Source organism: Eptesicus fuscus, chromosome 1 (genome assembly GCF_027574615.1).
Source record: "Eptesicus fuscus isolate TK198812 chromosome 1, DD_ASM_mEF_20220401, whole genome shotgun sequence".
In the NCBI taxonomy this organism is placed as follows: Eukaryota; Metazoa; Chordata; class Mammalia; order Chiroptera; family Vespertilionidae; genus Eptesicus; species Eptesicus fuscus.
The window spans coordinates 77,132,134-77,150,857 of NC_072473.1; the positions used below are offsets into that span (position 1 = coordinate 77,132,134).

Sequence of the window (18,724 nt, forward strand, 5' to 3'; positions counted from 1 at the left end):
GAATGCCAGAGACATGGGGCCGGGGAAAAGGAGATGAGTGAGGATGAACTTCAAAGAGAGTCAGAGGAGGGAAGCTGGAGTCAGGATCCTTGGTCCTGCACATGCAACTCGTGAGTTGTGAGCAAACTTCCAGCAGTGACAAGTGAAGCAGCAGGGACTGAGAGCATCTTTCCTTGGGGGAGAAGGATGGGGTTTTGGCTACCACATGCATTCTGTTTCCTTTTCTAAGGTCCTCTTAGCTCTTCTGCCAATGTCAAGGTCTCATGTAGATTGGTATTAAGGTGAATGCATTAAATGATCCTGATGTTTTCAGAAGGGGGAAGAAGCTAACTAATGTTTATTTGGTTCCTTTCTTCTTAATCACTCACATGTATAACCTTCCCTTTCCTTTTAGGCCTTTTTGAGATATTCTCCCTCCCAGGTTACCCCTCTAGCTGAGGTTGTGTGTTAGTAGTCACCTTGCTACTCACTTTAAAGATGTTATATGAAAGCAGAAGCAGGGCAGAGAGGGATGGATGTGGGGTTGAGTCCCAATTTGCCATAACAGCTGTGTGAGTTTGGGCAAGGCACTTAAATTGGCTGAGTCTCAGCTTCCTCATCAATACAATGTGGGTATCGTGTTAGTTACACAGGATCATGGAGGTAGCATAGGCCTGCCATTTAGGGGATGCTCATGATGGCTAGTGAATCAGGAAAACAGTGCTCCCAACCATGAGGGGCCTTTACCACCCACTCCATTTATACTCAGTCAGACACCAGGTTTATTTTTAGAAAAAAAGAGCAAAGTTTATTGAAATTTCAAGCTACATTTGAGAAATCAAAATCCAAATCCTGGAGACATACATCAGGATAAGGTGTCAGAAAGTGGAAAGTATTCACTGCCACAGAACCTCCTAGAGACAAGCTCCCTGAGCACATCACCTAGGCACCATCACGTCAAAGCCATTGCCTTGTTTATCCCTTGTCCACAAAAGGACACCAGCAAGCCAATTGTTCTCTTCACTTGAAAGTTTTCCACAAACATTTAAAAAAGTTTTTGAATAACAATGTGAAGTCACAGCTGATCTTTTCTCAACCCCATTCTATGTAGTCAGCACCAGTGAATGGTGGGTTTGACATTCAAAAGAGGACCTCACATGTCTTCAGAGGGCAAGGATTGCAGCAGCAAGGCATCTGTGGCCGCATTCAGAGACTGGCCCTCTCCCTGCTTTTACTTTTTAGTCTTACTTAACCTAAAGGACAAACTGGATCAATTTGGTAAATTAACACAGTCAAAGAATTAGCCTTAAGAGATAAGGAACTGGTCAATACTCCCAAAGCTGTTTAGGCCCTTCAAAATGTAGGTGTATGTGTATACGTATACATCACTACACTAAAATATAGATCTAGCCCTATGGGTATATATACGCATGTATGGCTATATAGAAAAACTATGCCATTACTAACCAAACAGAACTTTGTAGGCAGTCATCCCAAAGCTGTAATCCCACACTGGGCTGTGCACAAAGCCATGCATTATACCATATTAACCGACAGAAGGCTGACTTGGCTCAATCTCTCCCATCTGTGGCCCTGCTTTGGCGAGGCAGGGGATAAGAGAGAGGGTGCCTCTGCTTCAAACACAAGTGGCTTCTTCATAGGAACAGTCGTTGTCAGGTGAAGCTGTTAAAGATGTCCATGGAAATGAAAAGCAGACCCCCTTATACTTTCAGGAGCAAACTGGCATCACATATCAAACTACCTTTCTCCTTTGCCAGTCACAGCAAAGTTGCCCGGGCCCTGGGAGCCCCCAGGGCGTGGTGGCATCAGAGGCTCACTGGCTTGGGGTGACGAGGCCCCATGCAACTCAGCCTCCAAAGACCTGCTCTTTGTCAGGGGTCTGTCACTGGAGTGGACCCAGGTGGCCATGTCCTTGGGACATCTCTTGGCACCAGCTATGCTAGGTGTAAAGTTCTCCACGTGAGATGACGCTTGGGGAGCCAAAAACAAACTGGGAAGAACTAGGTAGAGCAAGTTTAGTGGCTCTGCCCACCCTGAGGACAGAGCCACTTACACTGCAGAACCATCAGGGGCCTCAGGTGATTGTGAGGCTTCAGGAGCTGGCTCTTCAGGGCTCAGACGGGACTGGAACTTCTCCAGCTGCTCTGGGCTGGCCAGAGTCTTCAAGAGGGTGTTCTCACGTTCCAGCTGGGAGTTTTTCTCCACCAGCTCTCGGATCTGCTCCTTCAGGATCTCTACCTCCTCTCTCACAGCATACATCAGATGATTCTTCACCAGATCCTGTCACAGAGGAAATCACAACAAAGCCATTCGTTAGCCATCATGGCTCCTCAACAGCACTTTCATCTTGCCATCAAGGTGCCTGTGCTGTCTCTTATGCCACCTACCTCCAACCTTCCTTCAGCAACCCCTCAGCACGCTGGCTCCGCAGCCCTATTCGTCTTGCACCCTTCTCCAAAGCACCTAAATGCTTGCTTAGGAGAGCTGCATGATCAAGGCAACACCTGAGCTGGGAGCCCAGTTTTGAGCTACACAGTATCCCCCCTGCAAGTTTCTAATGACTTTCAAAGCTGGCTGCTTAGGAGCATTTTGGGTGAGAATTCTGCTGGTTGCTGGTGGTTGGCTATCTCCCCGTTGCCACGTAAGTTCCTGCTACTGGCCTAGACCCAGGGAGGACCTTCAATGTATCCCACACCGTTGTTTTGGTTTGTGTGTTTGTTGCTTTATGCATCTTCTCCAAGACAATAAAAGTAGCAATTTTGGAGTCTCCTCCTCCCCACATGACCCAGCACACTGAATTGCAGTTGTCCAAAAGTCTGGTGTGACAAGACACTTGCCCTGGGGAAAACTGGTTGCTGTATCCTCTCTGAATTTGATTACTGCACTGGGGTCCTGGAACTGTGTCATTAGGCTCCAGGGCACAATTAAGTGGTTTCTAACTGAACACCTTAACCCCCTGCAGCCATTATGACTGCTAGGTGGTATATGACCTCTACCTGGTAAAGGGAGGGGTGAGGAGTGGGGCGCTTTGTTTCCTGTTCCCTCCCAACTCCTGACCCCAGCCCAGGCTCTGCAGAGGCACTGCAGTGCGGCTGCAGCATCCAATGAGCTCTGGTTCCTGCCAAATGCGAGATGCAGACAAATACAAGTGTCTGAGCTCATTGCCCTGCAGTGGGCCTAGGAGGGAGCCAGAGGCTGCTGCAAAGAACCAGGATGGGTGAGAGAGGAAGGAAGGAGGGGGCCATCGAGGAGGGTAGACTGGAAATGCCCTCAAAGATGCCACACTAATGGGACTCTACTTAAGACCTGCAAGGGAATAGAAAGCAGGCGGTTGGCTTCTTGGCTAATAGCTTTTGCACCCACCCCCTCAGTCATGCCCAGTTACATAAGCAGCAGCTAGGTCTGGGGATGGGAATGACGCAGTGATGCCACTCACCATGGCCTGCTCAATCTTGTTGTCTAAGGCCACCACGCTGGCTCCAGAGGCACTGTCAAGACAAAAAGCAAAGCAACCGTGTTAACCACCTCCTTTCCACTTTGAGTACCTGGTAGCTGTGGCCAAAGTCCTCCGTCTGCCCCAGCTCTTCTTCTGTCCCGCTTCCCTGGCCCGAATTTCCGGGCACTTCGTCCCCAGGTCCCGTCTTGGCCACTGCAGGAAGCTGCACCTCCCCACCCAGGCTGCCTCCCCGCCGCCACCGCCCAGAGCTCAGCGTGCAGCGGCGCTCAGGTCCCGGGGCACATGGACCAGCACGGCCTGTTCGCTAGCTTGGGCGACAGGCAAACAATGGGGCGTGCGACCCCGGGAGTTCCCTGCCGCAGGCCCCTTTAGGCTCTGGCCCAGAAGGTCCCAAGTAAACCTACCGAGCTCCGAAGCTAGCTAGGAATTCCTCCTGGGCTCGGAAGCTTCCGGCCTGCTCCCCAGTGGCGCCCAGCGCACAGCCAGCCCCCTACCCAGCCCTGCTCGCCGCCTCTCTGCCTCTGGCTCCCTCGGCCTCGGGCTGCAGCAGCTGTTCTCACGGCGCAGGGGCCGCAGGGACGCTCCAAAGGCGGATCCCGGCGCGGCTGTGACAACCCCCCTCCGCGTACCCTACCCCCGCCCCTTCCCAGGATGCTGCACCGCGGGGAAGCAGGACCAACGGCGCGCGGCCAGCACCGAGATCCCGCTCTCAGCTTAGTTTCCGCCTGTGCCCGCTAGGGAGCTTCGGCCAGTAGTTTACCTGTTATCCAGCTTAACGGAAACCACATCTCCTCCAAGCAGGGAAGAGAAGAAGGAGATGTTGAAATTGTGCAGCTGATAGACAGCCACCTCCATGGGAGTCTGATACATTTCGGTGTTCATGGCTGGGCTGCCGGGGAGCTGGGGCGGGCTGGGCGGGCTGGGCTGTCAGCTGGAGCTGCTGGCGCGCTGCTCGGACCTGGATTCTGGGCGGCTGACCCTGGGGCTAGGAGGGGGGCAAAGGCTGCCGAGAGGACCTAAAGCCAGGCAAGCGCTCCGGAGTTGAAGGGAAGTGGCTCGATGGGTGTCACCTAGTGTGTCACAAACTCCACGGCCGCTAGTCCAACCCAGACTCGGAGATATTTCGGCTCCTGCTTCTTTATATAGGAGGAGCCGGCTGCGTCACATGGCGTCAGGAGTCATGCAAATGAGTTGTGTACGGGGCTTTGTGGCCCAGTGAAACCACATCCGCTCCCTGAACCTGAGGCTGGGACTGTAAACAGTTCAGCACTTTCTTGTGCCAACTGGCATCTCCAACGAGGGCTCTGGAGATCGGTAAAAACCAAACTGGAACTGATTTCTTAGAGAAATTAATACAAATGCCATAATAGTAGATAGAAAGCGTGCAGTAGAGGGCAGTGCTGGTTTTAAAAACTCTTCTTCAGGGGTCAGCCAGTATATCCCTAAGGCTTTGCAATGGTATCACACACCACACTCCCTAGGCATCCAACCTAACCACGAGGAGCCTTGCCTTCTTCCCACTGCCTGCCTTCTCAGTCTCTCTCTTTCACACATAGTTTGTCACCCGCATGTCCCTTCACCCAACCAGTGGGCTTGCTGACCTACGCCAACGCTAGCACCTATCCACTCAGCTCCTCCTCTGGATATGCCTGTCTGTGTATGGACACGTGCACAGATCTGTGACATGCATGGGATGTGTGCACACATCTGAGCTAATCTGTGCATGCCAATGTGCCTGTGTGGAGGAGAGAGTGTCCAGGAGCTCAGATGAGTAGGGAAAAATGTACAGGGAGCACCTGGAAGCCAGGTGGGTGACAGAGGATGTGAGAGGAAATGGTAAGGGAGTGGGCACTGGAATGACCACAAGATGCCAGTATTTTTATCTTTGGTTTCCACACCCTATTCTGCATTCAACATTCAACATTATCCATGATTTCATGCTCATATTTTTAAAATCAATATTCTGTTACTTTCCTATAAACAGAAAAAACAGCAAAACTACAAACCAAGACTATATGTATAAATCATCCTAGGAAAACACCTGTGATGGGTCTAGCCATGCATAGGATTAGAGGGTACTTCAGGCACAAATTCCAAGTCACAAGGTAAATGAGTTTATTGTTGTCTACTAAGAGATATCTATGTTCCCATCAAACTATATTTTCATCTTTTCAGGCTCAAGCTTAAAAAAAAAAAAAAAGACTTCAGAGGCTTGAGGTCCTTTTCTCCAGCTCTTTCCTAAGCGAGGCCACCTTGTGGACACACACAGAATTGCAGTCAAAAGTAACCAGGAAAGAACAAGAACAGGTGATGCAACTGAGAGTATTATTTACAACAACTCAGGGCCATAAGGAGAACAGTGAGTTCCACCACATACACAATAGTTTGATTGAGGTTAGGGCCAATAGTCATGTATCAGTTTGTGACTCAGGCTGTGGTCCAAGGAAATACCTTAATGCAATCTTGCTGTTGGAAAAATACTGGGACTCTCTTATCAGCAAAGAAGGTAGTTATTATTTGCTTCAGAATATTTCTCCTAACCAGGTGCCTGGCACTGACATCCTTGTCAACCCCCCCACCCTGGGAAGCCCAGTCTGAAGGCCTTTATTTTCTCCAGGCTGCCAGGACAGTTATGTCACAAAACAGCCAATATAATATGCTATGACGTGGGGCTCCCATAGGACCCAACTGGTGGTATAGTATGTGCACAAGGGCCATTCTGTTTGCAACAGGATGAGAAATAGAATTATTCAAGTGAACCTACTACACTAGCCAGGGATGGTGTTTCTTCACCTCAGTTTAGGTGGGAGACAATCCCAATCTCAGGATATTATGTTACATTTAGGTCACAAGCTGTCTGAACATGGTGTTTGCACTAAGAACCTTGTGTAGTAGGCAGAACAAAGTCCAGACTATATTTATAGGTCATTAAGAACATTAGCTAAGGAAAACAACCTCTTAAATCATGAGCTTAATTGATATTGGAATTAATTTTCTGATATATTAGCCTGTCTTCTGTGCTACATAGAGCTTTCTTAATCCAGAAAGAGTCTGTGAGTTGACTTTTCACCAGTTTGTAAATCTTTCCTAAACTAACTGTTACTACTCACCCCAAAATTCCAAGGGAGATGATGAAAATGGAGAGATAAATAAGCTATGTTGGAAGGAAAAAAAATACCACCAGGAACAGGACATAGGACAGAAGAAAAAACAGCTCCTTTAGTGGGGACTCCCTCACATTGAGATGGAGGTAGAGAAATCTAGGTAGTTTGGGGAGGGAAAAGAAAAGTTAAGTTTGCTAGCTAGGCTGTATTCGAATTGTACATTAATTATACTGCAATTAAAAATAAGCCGAGTTTGAGACCCACTGACAATAACAACTACTATTAACTGAGCATCATCATCTATGGGCCAGACACTGTCTGGATATGCCACAAACCCTGCAGAGTAGGCACTGTCACCATTTTACAATGAAAAGAAATTATGGCGATGAGGGTCTGAGGCCTTCCTTGCCCAAGATGGTACAGCTAGTAAATTGCAGAGCCCTGACCTAGAGACCTTGTTCCTACTACATTTACTTATCTTATAAGGCAGGGGTAGGTTTGTTGAATGAATAATTCCAGGTAGCTGGGGGTTGGTTTGGAGGTGCGAGGAAAGTGGTGAGATGTAAGAAAGGGTGAGGGGCAGGAGTAATGCCCCTGGGACTCCAGCAGCAGTATTAGAGAGAGGTCCAGAGGCTTACTTTGAGCTCTGTGAGCACAGCCAGCTTTTCTGACACTCGTGGCAGGAGAGAGCAGTATCAGGGGACAGGAAGAATATCAAAAGTGTCCAATTTTTTTAAATATGAGGGCTGTGCTTATCCACATAATTTTGAAAGGCAGCCACACAGCCATCAAAGAAAGCTCTCTCTGTCTAGGGAATTGAAAACATTAATCCAACCAGGTGGCTTGCAGAATGGAATATGTAGTCCTGGGGTATACAATATCCCAAATAAGGTGTGGTGTCTTGGAGTAATCCTCACAGTCCAGTCTAACTTCCAGTTCCCAGGGCCCCATGAACTGGCACCCTAATTAACTCCCTTTATTTCTATTCCTGCTGTGCTCAGATTTTAAGAGAATGAAGCCAATGACAAGAAAACAAGCTCATGTCAGGGATTTAGTTTAAAAATCAACTTTGAAAGGATGTCCCAGGTTCAGCCAATGTCATATCCCTTCTACACCTTTGGTTTGCCAGCCACCAGCCAAGTGAGATGGCTCCTTGTAATCCTACCTTATCAAACAGTGGCTGTATCCCAGGACCCCAGGGCTTGCTAAGGAAAAACACAGACATAAGTGTCCCTGTAGAAAGATTTTCACACAAGGGCAGGTGGGGGGATGGATGAGAAGTAGGAAGAACCCGAAAGGTTTTCTGCTGAACCCTCAGAAGATTCCTCTGTCCAGAATAGCTGTGCCAGACTTTGCAGTAAGTGGTAGCTTGCCTTGTAAGATATCTATTATCTGATCTAACTTTTCTGAGTCAAGTGCTGATCCAGGAGGCTCTCAGCAGTCCTTGTGTCCTGTGGGCTTTGAGGTGGGCCCCAGGCAGAAACAGTGGATTATGAATTCAATAGCCCAACAACTTCATGTAAAAGTTTCCAAAATCCCTTTCTCCCACCCTACATTTACAAGGAAGGCTGGACCCAGAACCAGCACAGCAAGAGCGCTCAGCTTATGAGCCAGGTCCTCTGCTGGCTCTCAGTTATTGCCCTACAGCCATGGGATTCTGCAATTACCTAGTAAACAGATATAACTGACCCTCCCTCTCTCAAGGACAGCCTTCTAGATGGAAGTTGGCATAATGAGGACGGAGGCAACTTCCTCCATTTCAGGAGGCCCTGCACTGCACGCCAACTTGTCCTCTTTGAGCTGGAAGAAGTGTCTCATTATTCCCACTGGTCTGTTCCACTTCAAAAGCCAGACTCTCTAGGACAAGAGCCCTTCCTACTTCTGGTTCCCAGAGGACAGTGGGACGGAGACTGGACAGTCTGGACCACAGAACCCGTGGGCAGGATCTCAGCAAGCCGCCAAGGGGTGGGAAGCAGACTCAGGGTGGGGGCGGTAGGTTGGGGGTGGCGATGAGGGGGAACATCTCACTTCCCTTTTTGTCACACTTGAAGCATTGTGTACCACGCAGCCCAAAGGAAACTATTTATAGGCAAGTCTTCCTTATTTTCTACAGGGAATGTTCCACTCAAAGATTCAGCAATATTGCCAGCAAAACACAGGGTCTAGTGTCAGGAGAAGTGGAAAAAGACACGATGCAAGAGGTGCAGGACAAGCCACAAAGCAAATACTGGGTTAGGAACTGGAAAATGAAATAAAAAAGATATTGAGCACGGGAGCGTTAGAACAGTTAATGGGACATGGAACGGCTGCAAAACAGCCCTCCCATTTACTCTTCCACAGAGGCCCCCTTCCGGAGGAAGGTCTGTCTACTTCTAATTACTTATTTGTCCCCCTTTTTTAAAGAGGCTGGGGAAATAAGGAGGATGAAATGCCATTCTTAAATTTGTCTTTGCTTCTCTCTTCTCTCTTCCCCTCTGTTTGCACTCCAGTGTGGAAGACTATAGACAGGAAGGCCGCTGCCACTTACATCGTGACTTTGGCTTCATGGAAAATCCCCAGACTCCAGAAGGAGGGAAGCAAGAAGGAAAGATAGTGACAGAGAAATTACCTTGTCCTCTGTGGGTCATGTTAACATCCCTGCATGGCCATGGCCCAGAATCCCGACTTTTGCGGACAGGAAAATGGAGAAGAGGTTGCAGACACAGATGCTAAAGGTGATAGTAGGAGCTCAAGGAGAGTCCTGATGGAGATGGACACATGCTCTTGGAAAAGCAACTCTAGTACCCAATTTGGGCCAAACTCTGGCATTAAATGATGGCAGGAGCAATGAATTGTGCCTTTCAGCTCCCTCCTGGACAGGATCCCATTTGAGTTTCACAAATAATCTCTGAGTGACATTGGGGATGACAGGCAAAATCAAAGCCCATTTTGACAAGGTGTTCTACCTCACTTACCCTCAGTCAGAGAAATCAAAAATCACTCTTGTCAAATCACCTTCATCACCCCAACTTTGGTAGCTAACTAACTATGGGTGGAAGCGGTTTGTCCTGGTGTCTCAGCAAGACTGGAAGTATTGACAATGTTATCCAGGAATGCAGTTTAGCTCAGTGGATCTTAAATTTCATGAACCTTGTGTCAATATTTATGCCTGTCTCCCTTCCCCTTATGTCTTGCAGCTGGGAAAATTTACCTCCAAAATTTTTCCAAGCCCTCTCCTTTCTCATTTTCTACCCTCACCATTACCCATCTACAAGTATGAAATAGATATTCCTGAAAAAGAGATTGTAAAATTAACCTCAGCAAATGGAATCTCTTTCTCCTCTCTGCTTCCCACACTAGTTGCTATTATCATTCGATTCAATTCAGTTCAATTTAATTCAATTCGAAGTTGCTTGAAAGCCTATTCAAAGTGCAAGACACATGTCAGCGAAATTTTTAAAAAACTGGTAGTACAAGTAAAAAATTGTGTTTCCTTCCAGAGTACCCTGAGCCTGTGGCCACTTCAAAAGTCTCCCTACTGTTAGGTCTCAGTGAAATGTTTGCTTCAGGACAAAGCCCAGAGCTGAAGGATGCTCGGGAGGGTAGCATGGGGTATAGGAGGCCAACACCACTGCCATCCTTGGGCATCACCTCATTCTCAGAATCGGCCATGCTTTTTTTCCTTTCCACCTGCCTTTTGGCCTGTGCCCATCTAGATGGGGGTAACACAGCAGCCACAAAGCTTAGAGTTGCTCTGGGACCTAAGGCTTCTCTGATATTGTGGCCGACAGTGCCACTTTGATTCCATTTCTTAACCCCTGGGATTTGTAAACGAAGGGAGGAAGGCACAGATCTTTGTTCTCTGAGTTACCAGTTCCTTCCTTCTGAGAAGGGGGTATCTATGGTTAGTGTGGAGGTCACCTCTACCTGCCAACCTTCTTGGCCTTCCTTCTTTTGCCAGTTCCTCTCAGTCTTACCCTGGTTGCACCTTACCCTCCCAAAGTGGCAAGCATCTTCAAGTAGACATCATGGTCCACCCGCTGGGAATCCTGGCCCACTGCATCTTCCCCAGGGGGTGGGAAAGAAAGCAGCAAGAACATGGCCACTCCATGCTTGTCTGCACCAGCCTTCCACTAGCCTATCTGGGCCTCTCTACATCTCTTCTGCTCTTTGGAGCAGTCCCAAGAGTCAAAATTCTAAACCATTTTCTTTCTGGCAGTTGCCAAGGTTACTTTCAGTGGTACGTGAAGGACTCTGGGTCATTGGCAATGCTTGGAAGACAAGAACCAGGAGGATCTTGCTGGGGATGTGAGGCCAGCAGACAAGGGGCCTATGAAGAGGCCAGGGACTCTGAGGTAGTGCACCTGGCTCCACTGTGGGCCCCACTATAGAATGAGTGACCTTTGAAGTGGTACAGGTTCCTGGGGAACAAAACCAAAGTAATAATGCTAGCCTTTTCAGGCACTCAGGTCCTGGGCCATGATGGGTAAGCATTATGAGCCTCGCCTGATTCTCACATTGTGTGCCTGAGGCCCTCACGTACCTCATAGAAGAGCTATTCACCATGGGCTCATTTAAGGTAGCTCCTTGATCCTCTGTTGTGGGACACTCTATGACTTGTGAAGAGAGGCTCTGCAATTGCAAAGGGCCCCTGACTCTTCATCCACAAACACCTCTCCCCACCTGGGGCTTCCTGGATGAAGAGAAGGCAGCCTAGCTGGCAGCAATGGCAGAAGAGGGCAGGGAACACACTACTCCCAGAACAGAAAGGAGAGAAACAAGGCAAACTTCTCTCTGGGCAGGGCCCCCCAGCCATGGGAACAGGGCCAGGGAACTCAAAGAAGTGCTGGGAGGGGTTAAGGAAGGCCTCTCAGCCAGTTTCAGAATTGCTGACAAGGAATATACACACCTTATCAGGAAGAAAGAGAAGTACGGAAGCACACACACATTTATGCAAACACCCTCTCAGCCTTTTGCAAATTCTAATTCACAGAGATAGGCAGGCAGAAAGGCATAATTCACTCCTTCTCTCCCCCCCTCTCTCTCCCTCCCTCTCTCTCTCTCCCTCCTCCCTCCCTGCCTCCCTCCCTCCCTTTCCCTCTCCTGTTGCCAGCTTCCCCATGATCTGAAAGGGATAGTAAAGCAACAAGTATGGCAAGATTGCAAAGCAGGACACTCTAGACAAGCCTATGATTATGAAAAGCCATGGCTTCTGCTCTCTCTGAGGTCCAGAGCTGCCTGTGTGCTGTGCAGGAGTCATAGGTGACAGGGTCTTAAGGAAAGCATCGAGTGGCAGTCAGGTGGATACAGGAGAACCAACTTGTAGCCTTAAACTATATACCAGAAACAGGAAGCCCTGGTGCTGCCAGGTCAATAGTTTTCAAAGATGTCTATCGTACATTAAAATGAATGAGAAGTAAAAGTAAGTACCATTTGTGCACAATGAATCAGGTGAACACCTAAGGAATGATTCGCACAGGCTCCTTGTGAGGACTACTTGAGTCAGTCCATAGATGCCATATGTGACTGGCTACCTGAGAAGTGTGACTTGAAAGGCACCATGATAAATTCCTCTTAGTCCAAGCTGTTTGCCCGACCTGACTATGACAGTGCCTGCAAACATCACCATCCAAGATTCCAATGAGTTCTTTACACTTTGAGGAATTAGAAAAAGCCCTGGGAAAGTGCCACATTCTGCCACTATCATTTACAAACACTTAAGTATGAATTAAATTATCATATTACTTTCAAGAGTGATCAGTGGCCGATCAGGATTACAAGACTACTGGACTGTGTGGAGGGAAAGACATGAGTTTCTTAACATTAAGACTGACCAGTGGAGCTGGTGGAAAATACAGATGTCCTGGGCTCCAGCTCTAGAAATTTTGGTGGAATAGGTCTGTGGCTAGGGAAGGGTATTTTCAGATTATATGGATGCAGCTCTTCTGGTCTCAGTCCATGGAACTGCTTTTGGGAACCACTGGTCTAAAGGTGAGAATCACCAAGACCCACTTTGGATAACGCCCCATGATGGGGTTCAGCATATCCCGGGCCTAATATCTGTTCAGCCATCTCTTTTCCTATCACTCCTGAAAACTTGATCAGAACATGAATGAGAACTGCTTTTAGTAGGAAAATCCAAACCTGCTCTGATTTATAAATCAGTCTTTAGCAATATTTGCCTCTCTGTTATGAGGAACAGATTGCTTCTAAGATGTTTCACAGCAGTTGATTGGAACTCCTGGCCTGAGAGGTTGGGGACATGGGGGAGGCATCACGGGGAGGGTAGAAAAAGAACCCAGGTATAGGGAGAGAACAGGGATGGGGTTGATTTTTCTCCAACTGCACAGTTTGGTCAATTAATCAACCCTGCCTACCTTCTACAAATGCCAGTTCTCCTGCAGCCCTAGGCTGTCACCATCCCATCAAACATTGGTCCATTCTGAGACTGACTGGAGGCGTGATTCATTCCCCCTCAGAAGCCTGCTGGAGCTGACTACAGACTTGCCAACATGCCCATCCCCACCCTGATCCAAGCCTTGTGTTCCTCCCCCTTGCCATCCTCACCCCATCCCTATGACTCATGAGTGCCTCCCTGGCCAGGAAGCCCCACTGCTTACAGACTCCCCTCTCCCAGGGGGAAAGCAGAGGAGAAATTCACTGTTTTCTGTGGTACGCATCTAGCCTGTTTTGTTATTTTATTTTTATGTTTAATTTATACTGTCTGCTAGGTTTGGGGCTAAATAAACAAAGTCTAAGGTTCCCTCAAGGCCTGGCCTTCCTGATTGCCTGTCAGGAACAGATTGACCCTTTTAACCTATTCTCTTGCTCCTTGAGACAAGCCATGTTGGGGGCAGGATTTGGAAGGAGAAGACATTTTGGGTCAAAAGCATGAAAATTCTTAGTCCCAACCTAAAATATAGCCCCACCCACTTCTTTACAAAATGAATGGTAAGTCCTGAAGCCACCTTACCAAGTAAAGACTTCTTTTGAAGGTCACAGCAAGACTATAAGGGTAAAGCACAAAAATGGAAAATTCAAAGTATTTGCATTGATTTTTTAAAAATTATACTTACAAAAATCATTGTACAACCAAGCAAAGACAGAAGGTCCCAGGTCTTCATGGGCAGAGCTGTGGCAACACAGCAGCCTTAAAGGTCTATAGACTGAACAGAGGATGGTGAGCCTGCCTGAGAAATGCTTCCTGACGTACATCTTAAAAAATAAGAGGAACACTGGCCCCTATGTCCTGGGATAGAGCTCTAACAGCAAAGTAACGAATCCTGGTCAACAGTTTTGACATCCTGTTATTTGCTAAAACTAATTATACCGTGGAATTTATTGACAGAATTGCAGAAGAGCTAAAGTAAATATGGAAACTAAGGAATGGCCAAGTATAGGCAGTTACTAGCTCAACAGTTGAGAAGAAGTGAGTTTCACAGATAATACTTGGACATCTTAGAGTATTACGGCCTGAGCACACTAGGGGGATAATTCAGAGGCATCCATTATGTCACTAGGTGATCTCTCTCCAACAATACACTGCTGCAATAATGGGCTTGGCCCATGGAGCTGGTCCTGAGCCCTTAGATAGAAAGTACAGGTATACCTTGTTTTATTGCACTTCACAGATACTGCATTTTTTACAAACTGGAGGATTATGGCAACCCTGCATCGAGCAAGTCTGTTGGCACCATTTACCAACAGGCTCAAATGATGATTAGTACTTTTAGAAATAAAGTATTTTTAACTAAGGTACATACATTGTTGTTTTAGACATAATGCTCTTCTACACTTAATGACTACAGTATAGTATAAACATAATTTTTGTACACTGAGAACCAAAAAAAATGTGACTTGCTTTATTGTGATATTTGCTTTATTGTGGTGGTCTGGCACTGAACCCATAATATTTCTGAGGTATACATGTAAAGATAAGAATTGAGAGGGACTCCCTTAGTGCATATATCAGGGTGATTTACTCCTTGAGAAACTCAGTTCTAGCACCCTTTCTAAATGAACTTGGTCAAGCACTAGCTGATTTGGCTCCATGGACAGAGCATCAGCCTGCAGACTGAAGGGTCCTGGGTTTGATTATGGTCAAGGGCACATGCCCAGGTGGCAGGCTTGATCCCCAGTGGGGGTTGTGCAGGAGGCAGCCAATCAATGATTCTCTTTCACCATTAATGTTTCTATCTCTCTCTCCCTCTCCTTCCTCTCTGAAATCAATAAAATATATATTTTTAAAAACCACACAAGTAAATAAATGAACTTGGTCAAGTGGAAAGAAAATATGTTCTTTATCCACATTGACCAACTTGGGGATGCTTAGAAGGTTTGTAAACCTCCTAAGCTGCCAACTTCTCATTTATGAAATGGGAATGATGCTTCCCTTCTCAACATATGCATCATACAAAGTATATAGTATGTTTATGGACACTCACACGTCTAGAAATAGAGATATATTTTTGCAGACTGATAACATCCTTGACAATCCTATCTAATAAAGAGGGAATATGCTAATTGACCATCACTCCGTCACAAAGATGGCTGCACCCACAGCTGAAGCCAAGTTCCCATAAGGAGCCTTAACGAGCAATCAGCAGGGACCTGAGGCTCCGCCCTCCCCTGCCCCCGTGGGGCTTGACAGGGGACCTCAGGTCGCACCTCCCTCCTTGGCACCAGGCCGGGGGACCTCAGGCCACGACCCCCACCCTGGCGCCAAGCCAGGAGACCTGAGGCCACACCCCCCGCCCAGCGGGGCTTGACGGGGGACCTGAGGCTGCACCACCCTGCTGGTGGGGTTTGATGGGAGACCTGAGGCTGTGCCTCCCTCCTGGTGCCAGGCCGGGGAACCTGAGGCTGCGCCACCACCACCCCCTCTGGCAGGGCTTGATGGGGGACCTGAGGCTGTGCCTCCCCGCCTTGCAGGGCTTGACAGGGTATCTCAGGCCATGTCCCCCACCTGGCGGGGCTTGACAGGGGACCTCAGGCCATGCCCCCCATCCTGGCACTGGGCCAGGGGACCTGAGGCTATGTCCCCTGCCTGGTGGGGCTTGACAAGGGTGGGACTGGCCAGGTCTAGATCTAACCCAATGCGGGGGGGGGGGCGGTGACCAGGTCTGGGTCTCACACGATTTTGAGGTGCATGTGGGTGGGTGGGGGCTTGACTCTGGGTCCTGTGGTGAGCCACAGACTCTGACAGGAGGAAGGTTTTCATATACATTTTACTAATTTTCTTTCATCTCTGACACTTCTATTATAGAGAAAGGGCAAATAGCAATATTAAATTATTTCCTCTAATTAATCCCCTTTTAATGTGCACGAATTTCATGCACCGGGCCACTAGTGATATATATATTTGCTTATGTTTCCACACTTGGTAGACATCATGTAGACAGTATAGCTAAGTTTTTGGAAAACAAGAGGGCTGAATGAACATTATATGCTCCATGATGAATAAGGGTCCCTTGGTCCCCAAACACTGCTGGCAAAATGGCTCACCAAATGAGCAGCCCTATCAGTGTTGTTTCAAAGTCTAGTATTGCTAACTTTCTGTCCAGTTCCATTTGTAATATCCATGGTTTCACAAGTTATTGATACTGCTTATGGGGAGGAGTGCTTTGAGGGATTGATGTTAAAATGGAATCATCATTTAAATTTAGTCTCTTGAAGGTCTTAGCAATCCTTCTTTGAACTTAGGACCCATGACATGCATTAGGTTTTGGTCTGGAGAGCCTTTTCAATGGCACAAACAGTCAGTAATCAGCAGGACCTCTAATCTTTCAAGTAGTACCAGAGGCACAGTCAGATAAGACCACGATCGAAAGGGGGAAGCACACAAGCTTTTAAGTGAGCATCGATGGGTTTCCTAGACTAGAATATAAGCTCTGTGAGGGCAGGGGCTTAACTTCTTCACCACCTTACCTTTAGGGTTTGGACCAGTGCCTGGCATACAGTCCCAATGTGGTAAATACGTGCTTAATAAATAAATAAATAAAGATTTTTGATGTGTTAGAACTTTGCTAATAGTCCCTTTGGGGAAGAACTATAGGCAAATTCATGACTTAGCCTTGTGTTAGCACTTTAATTTGGGGACGGTTATTGTCTGAGAGCACCGCTGCATTTAAAAACACAAAAGACCAGTGAAAATCAAACACACTTGGGAAATCTGACCCAAACACAATTTAATTGAATAAGTGGCCACCAATGACCTGGAATCAAGGCACAACTTCTTCATTAAAAGAGATAATTCGTGTGTGTGTGTGTGTGTGTGTGTGTGTGTGCGTGTGCGCGCGCGCCCACACGTGTGCATGCTCCTGGTTCTCCAGTAACACTAAGACTTTGGTTTAGTTTCCATCTTTAGCTGGAGGGGCTGGGTCACTTGAGAACAGAACACCCACGAGGAGCAGTGGAGGGTGATGAAGCCCAGGAGCAGGGCAGTCCAGTCTCAGCTGGCAGCAACATCAAAGAGGGATTTTGGGCCAGCAGGCCTGATTCTGAGCAAGTGACAGCCATATAACTGGAACGATGGGGGACGTGGGGACAAAAAACCTGTCCTGACAAAAATACTGATGATGCTAACCAAGATAAAGGACGTTCTCACCTTTAATGTCACCCTTGGGTTTTAAGTCTTAAGGACCCCTGTTAAAGTGAAAAGTCTTTCTTGAAAGGGGAACTGTTTCGTTTTTCTCAGGGAAGAAACGTGATGATCTGTTCAGTGTGGCCCAAACAGGGGCGGGGGGGCTTCTGGGAGAAGTAACACAGGCTGACTAAATAGAGACTGGTGGAGTGCTGTCTGGGGCGGGCCTCACAATTGATCTTAGCTAACTGGCAGTCTTATGTTTTAGGAAACAGGCAAATGTGCCAAAATATTCCTGGACTCTCTGTCAAGAAACCAAACTGCCTAAGTGTCCAGGGTATATAATTTGCTCCTTCATCAAATGGGCAGCTCCACCTCAAGTTCTACTTATTCATTTATAAGTTGGCATAGGTGAGAATTTGACCCCCAGGAAGACTCTGATAAGTGGTTGTTAGGTTCTTCTTCCCAAAGGTAATTTTTTTCTTTTTACTTCTTTCTTTCTTCCTCCTTCCTTCCTTCCTTCCTTCCTTCCTTCCTTCCTTCCTTCCTTCCTTCCTTCCTTCCTTCCCTCCTTCCCTCCTTCCCTCCCTCCCTCCCTCCCTCCCTCCCTCCCTCCTTTCCTCCTTTCTTTCTTTCTTTCTTTCTTTCTTTCTTTCTTTCTTTTCTTTCTTTTCTTTCTTTCTTTCTCTCTTTCTTCCTTCCTTTCTTTCTTTCTTCTTTCTTTTTTACCAAGAGCCTCCTATTAACTCACAGGAATGAGTTTGAGTGGGGAAAATGCCAGGCAGAAGAGGGGAGCTGTTGCTGGGGGAGCTTTCTTTGGCCATTTTCCGCCACTCTCTGTTGGCAGTTCTCCTCTGCCTGTGCATCAGGCAGCCCTGGTGGCAGGCACAATAGTCACACAAGAGCTGGCCAGGACAGCCCTTGCTCCTCAGCACTCCTCCTTCTTACCCTTATAAAACTTTGGTGCTCTGAAACCCAACTGTAGCTCGACCAGGTTATGGCCAATTGCCTGCCACCAGACAGAGCTGGGCCAATGAAGAAAGCCTGGAGAGTAGGGCTGGCCAGTCCCCCACCATCCCCATGGCCTTGTTGTAAGGCACTGACAGCTGGGAGAGGGCCTGAAACCAGTTAGCCTAGGGCTCCCAGCCAGCAGTGTATTTTCATCTTGTTTTGACTGGGACTGCCCTCCACTGTGTAAACACGTCCATGTCAGAGAGAAGAAAATGTAGAACAGCTTAAAATAGGTGGGTGGCATGCACCCCTCCCATGAGTCACCAGCGCAGGGAATGCCCTGCAGGTGGGCCTTGCTTTAAGCAAACCTGACATAATGAAATCCTTGATGCAACAAGAGCGCTGGGATGGACTGCTGTTTGGTCTTGACCTATCACTGGGAGATCTCAAAGCCACATCTGGTCCCAATAATAATAATAATATCAGTAGCTCCCATGTACTGATTACTGAGCAGGCACTTTGCCAAGAGCATTATATCCATTAGCATTATATCCATTAGCAGTTTGAACCTCATCAACAGTTGCATAGCTGGGAGTAGGAGTTGGGTATCATGTTATCATTAGGTCCATTTTTAAGATCAATAAACTGAGG

The 18,724-nt window shown here is 47.5% G+C and overlaps 1 protein-coding gene across 7 annotated transcripts in view; it reads right to left on the reverse strand.

Moving 5' to 3' along the window:
• Positions 1 to 760: 760 nt before the first annotated feature.
• Positions 761 to 18,724, reverse strand: part of TSC22D3 (TSC22 domain family member 3) — a 62,361-nt gene continuing 44,397 nt past the window's right edge. For 4 of the 7 annotated variants that reach the window (XM_054722402.1, XM_054722519.1, XM_028132355.2 and 1 more), the window contains exons 3-4: positions 3,437 to 3,488; positions 761 to 2,280 (exon numbers count right to left, since the gene is read on the reverse strand). In XM_054722402.1, coding sequence (XP_054578377.1) covers positions 2,050 to 2,280; positions 3,437 to 3,488 — 283 coding nt within the window. In that variant the 3' untranslated portion in view covers positions 761 to 2,049. Of the gene's footprint in view, positions 2,281 to 3,436; positions 3,489 to 4,217; positions 6,718 to 13,513; positions 13,548 to 18,724 lie in introns of those variants that run through there. The other 3 variants (XM_054722591.1, XM_008156313.3, XM_054722442.1) reach the window with 3 other exon arrangements.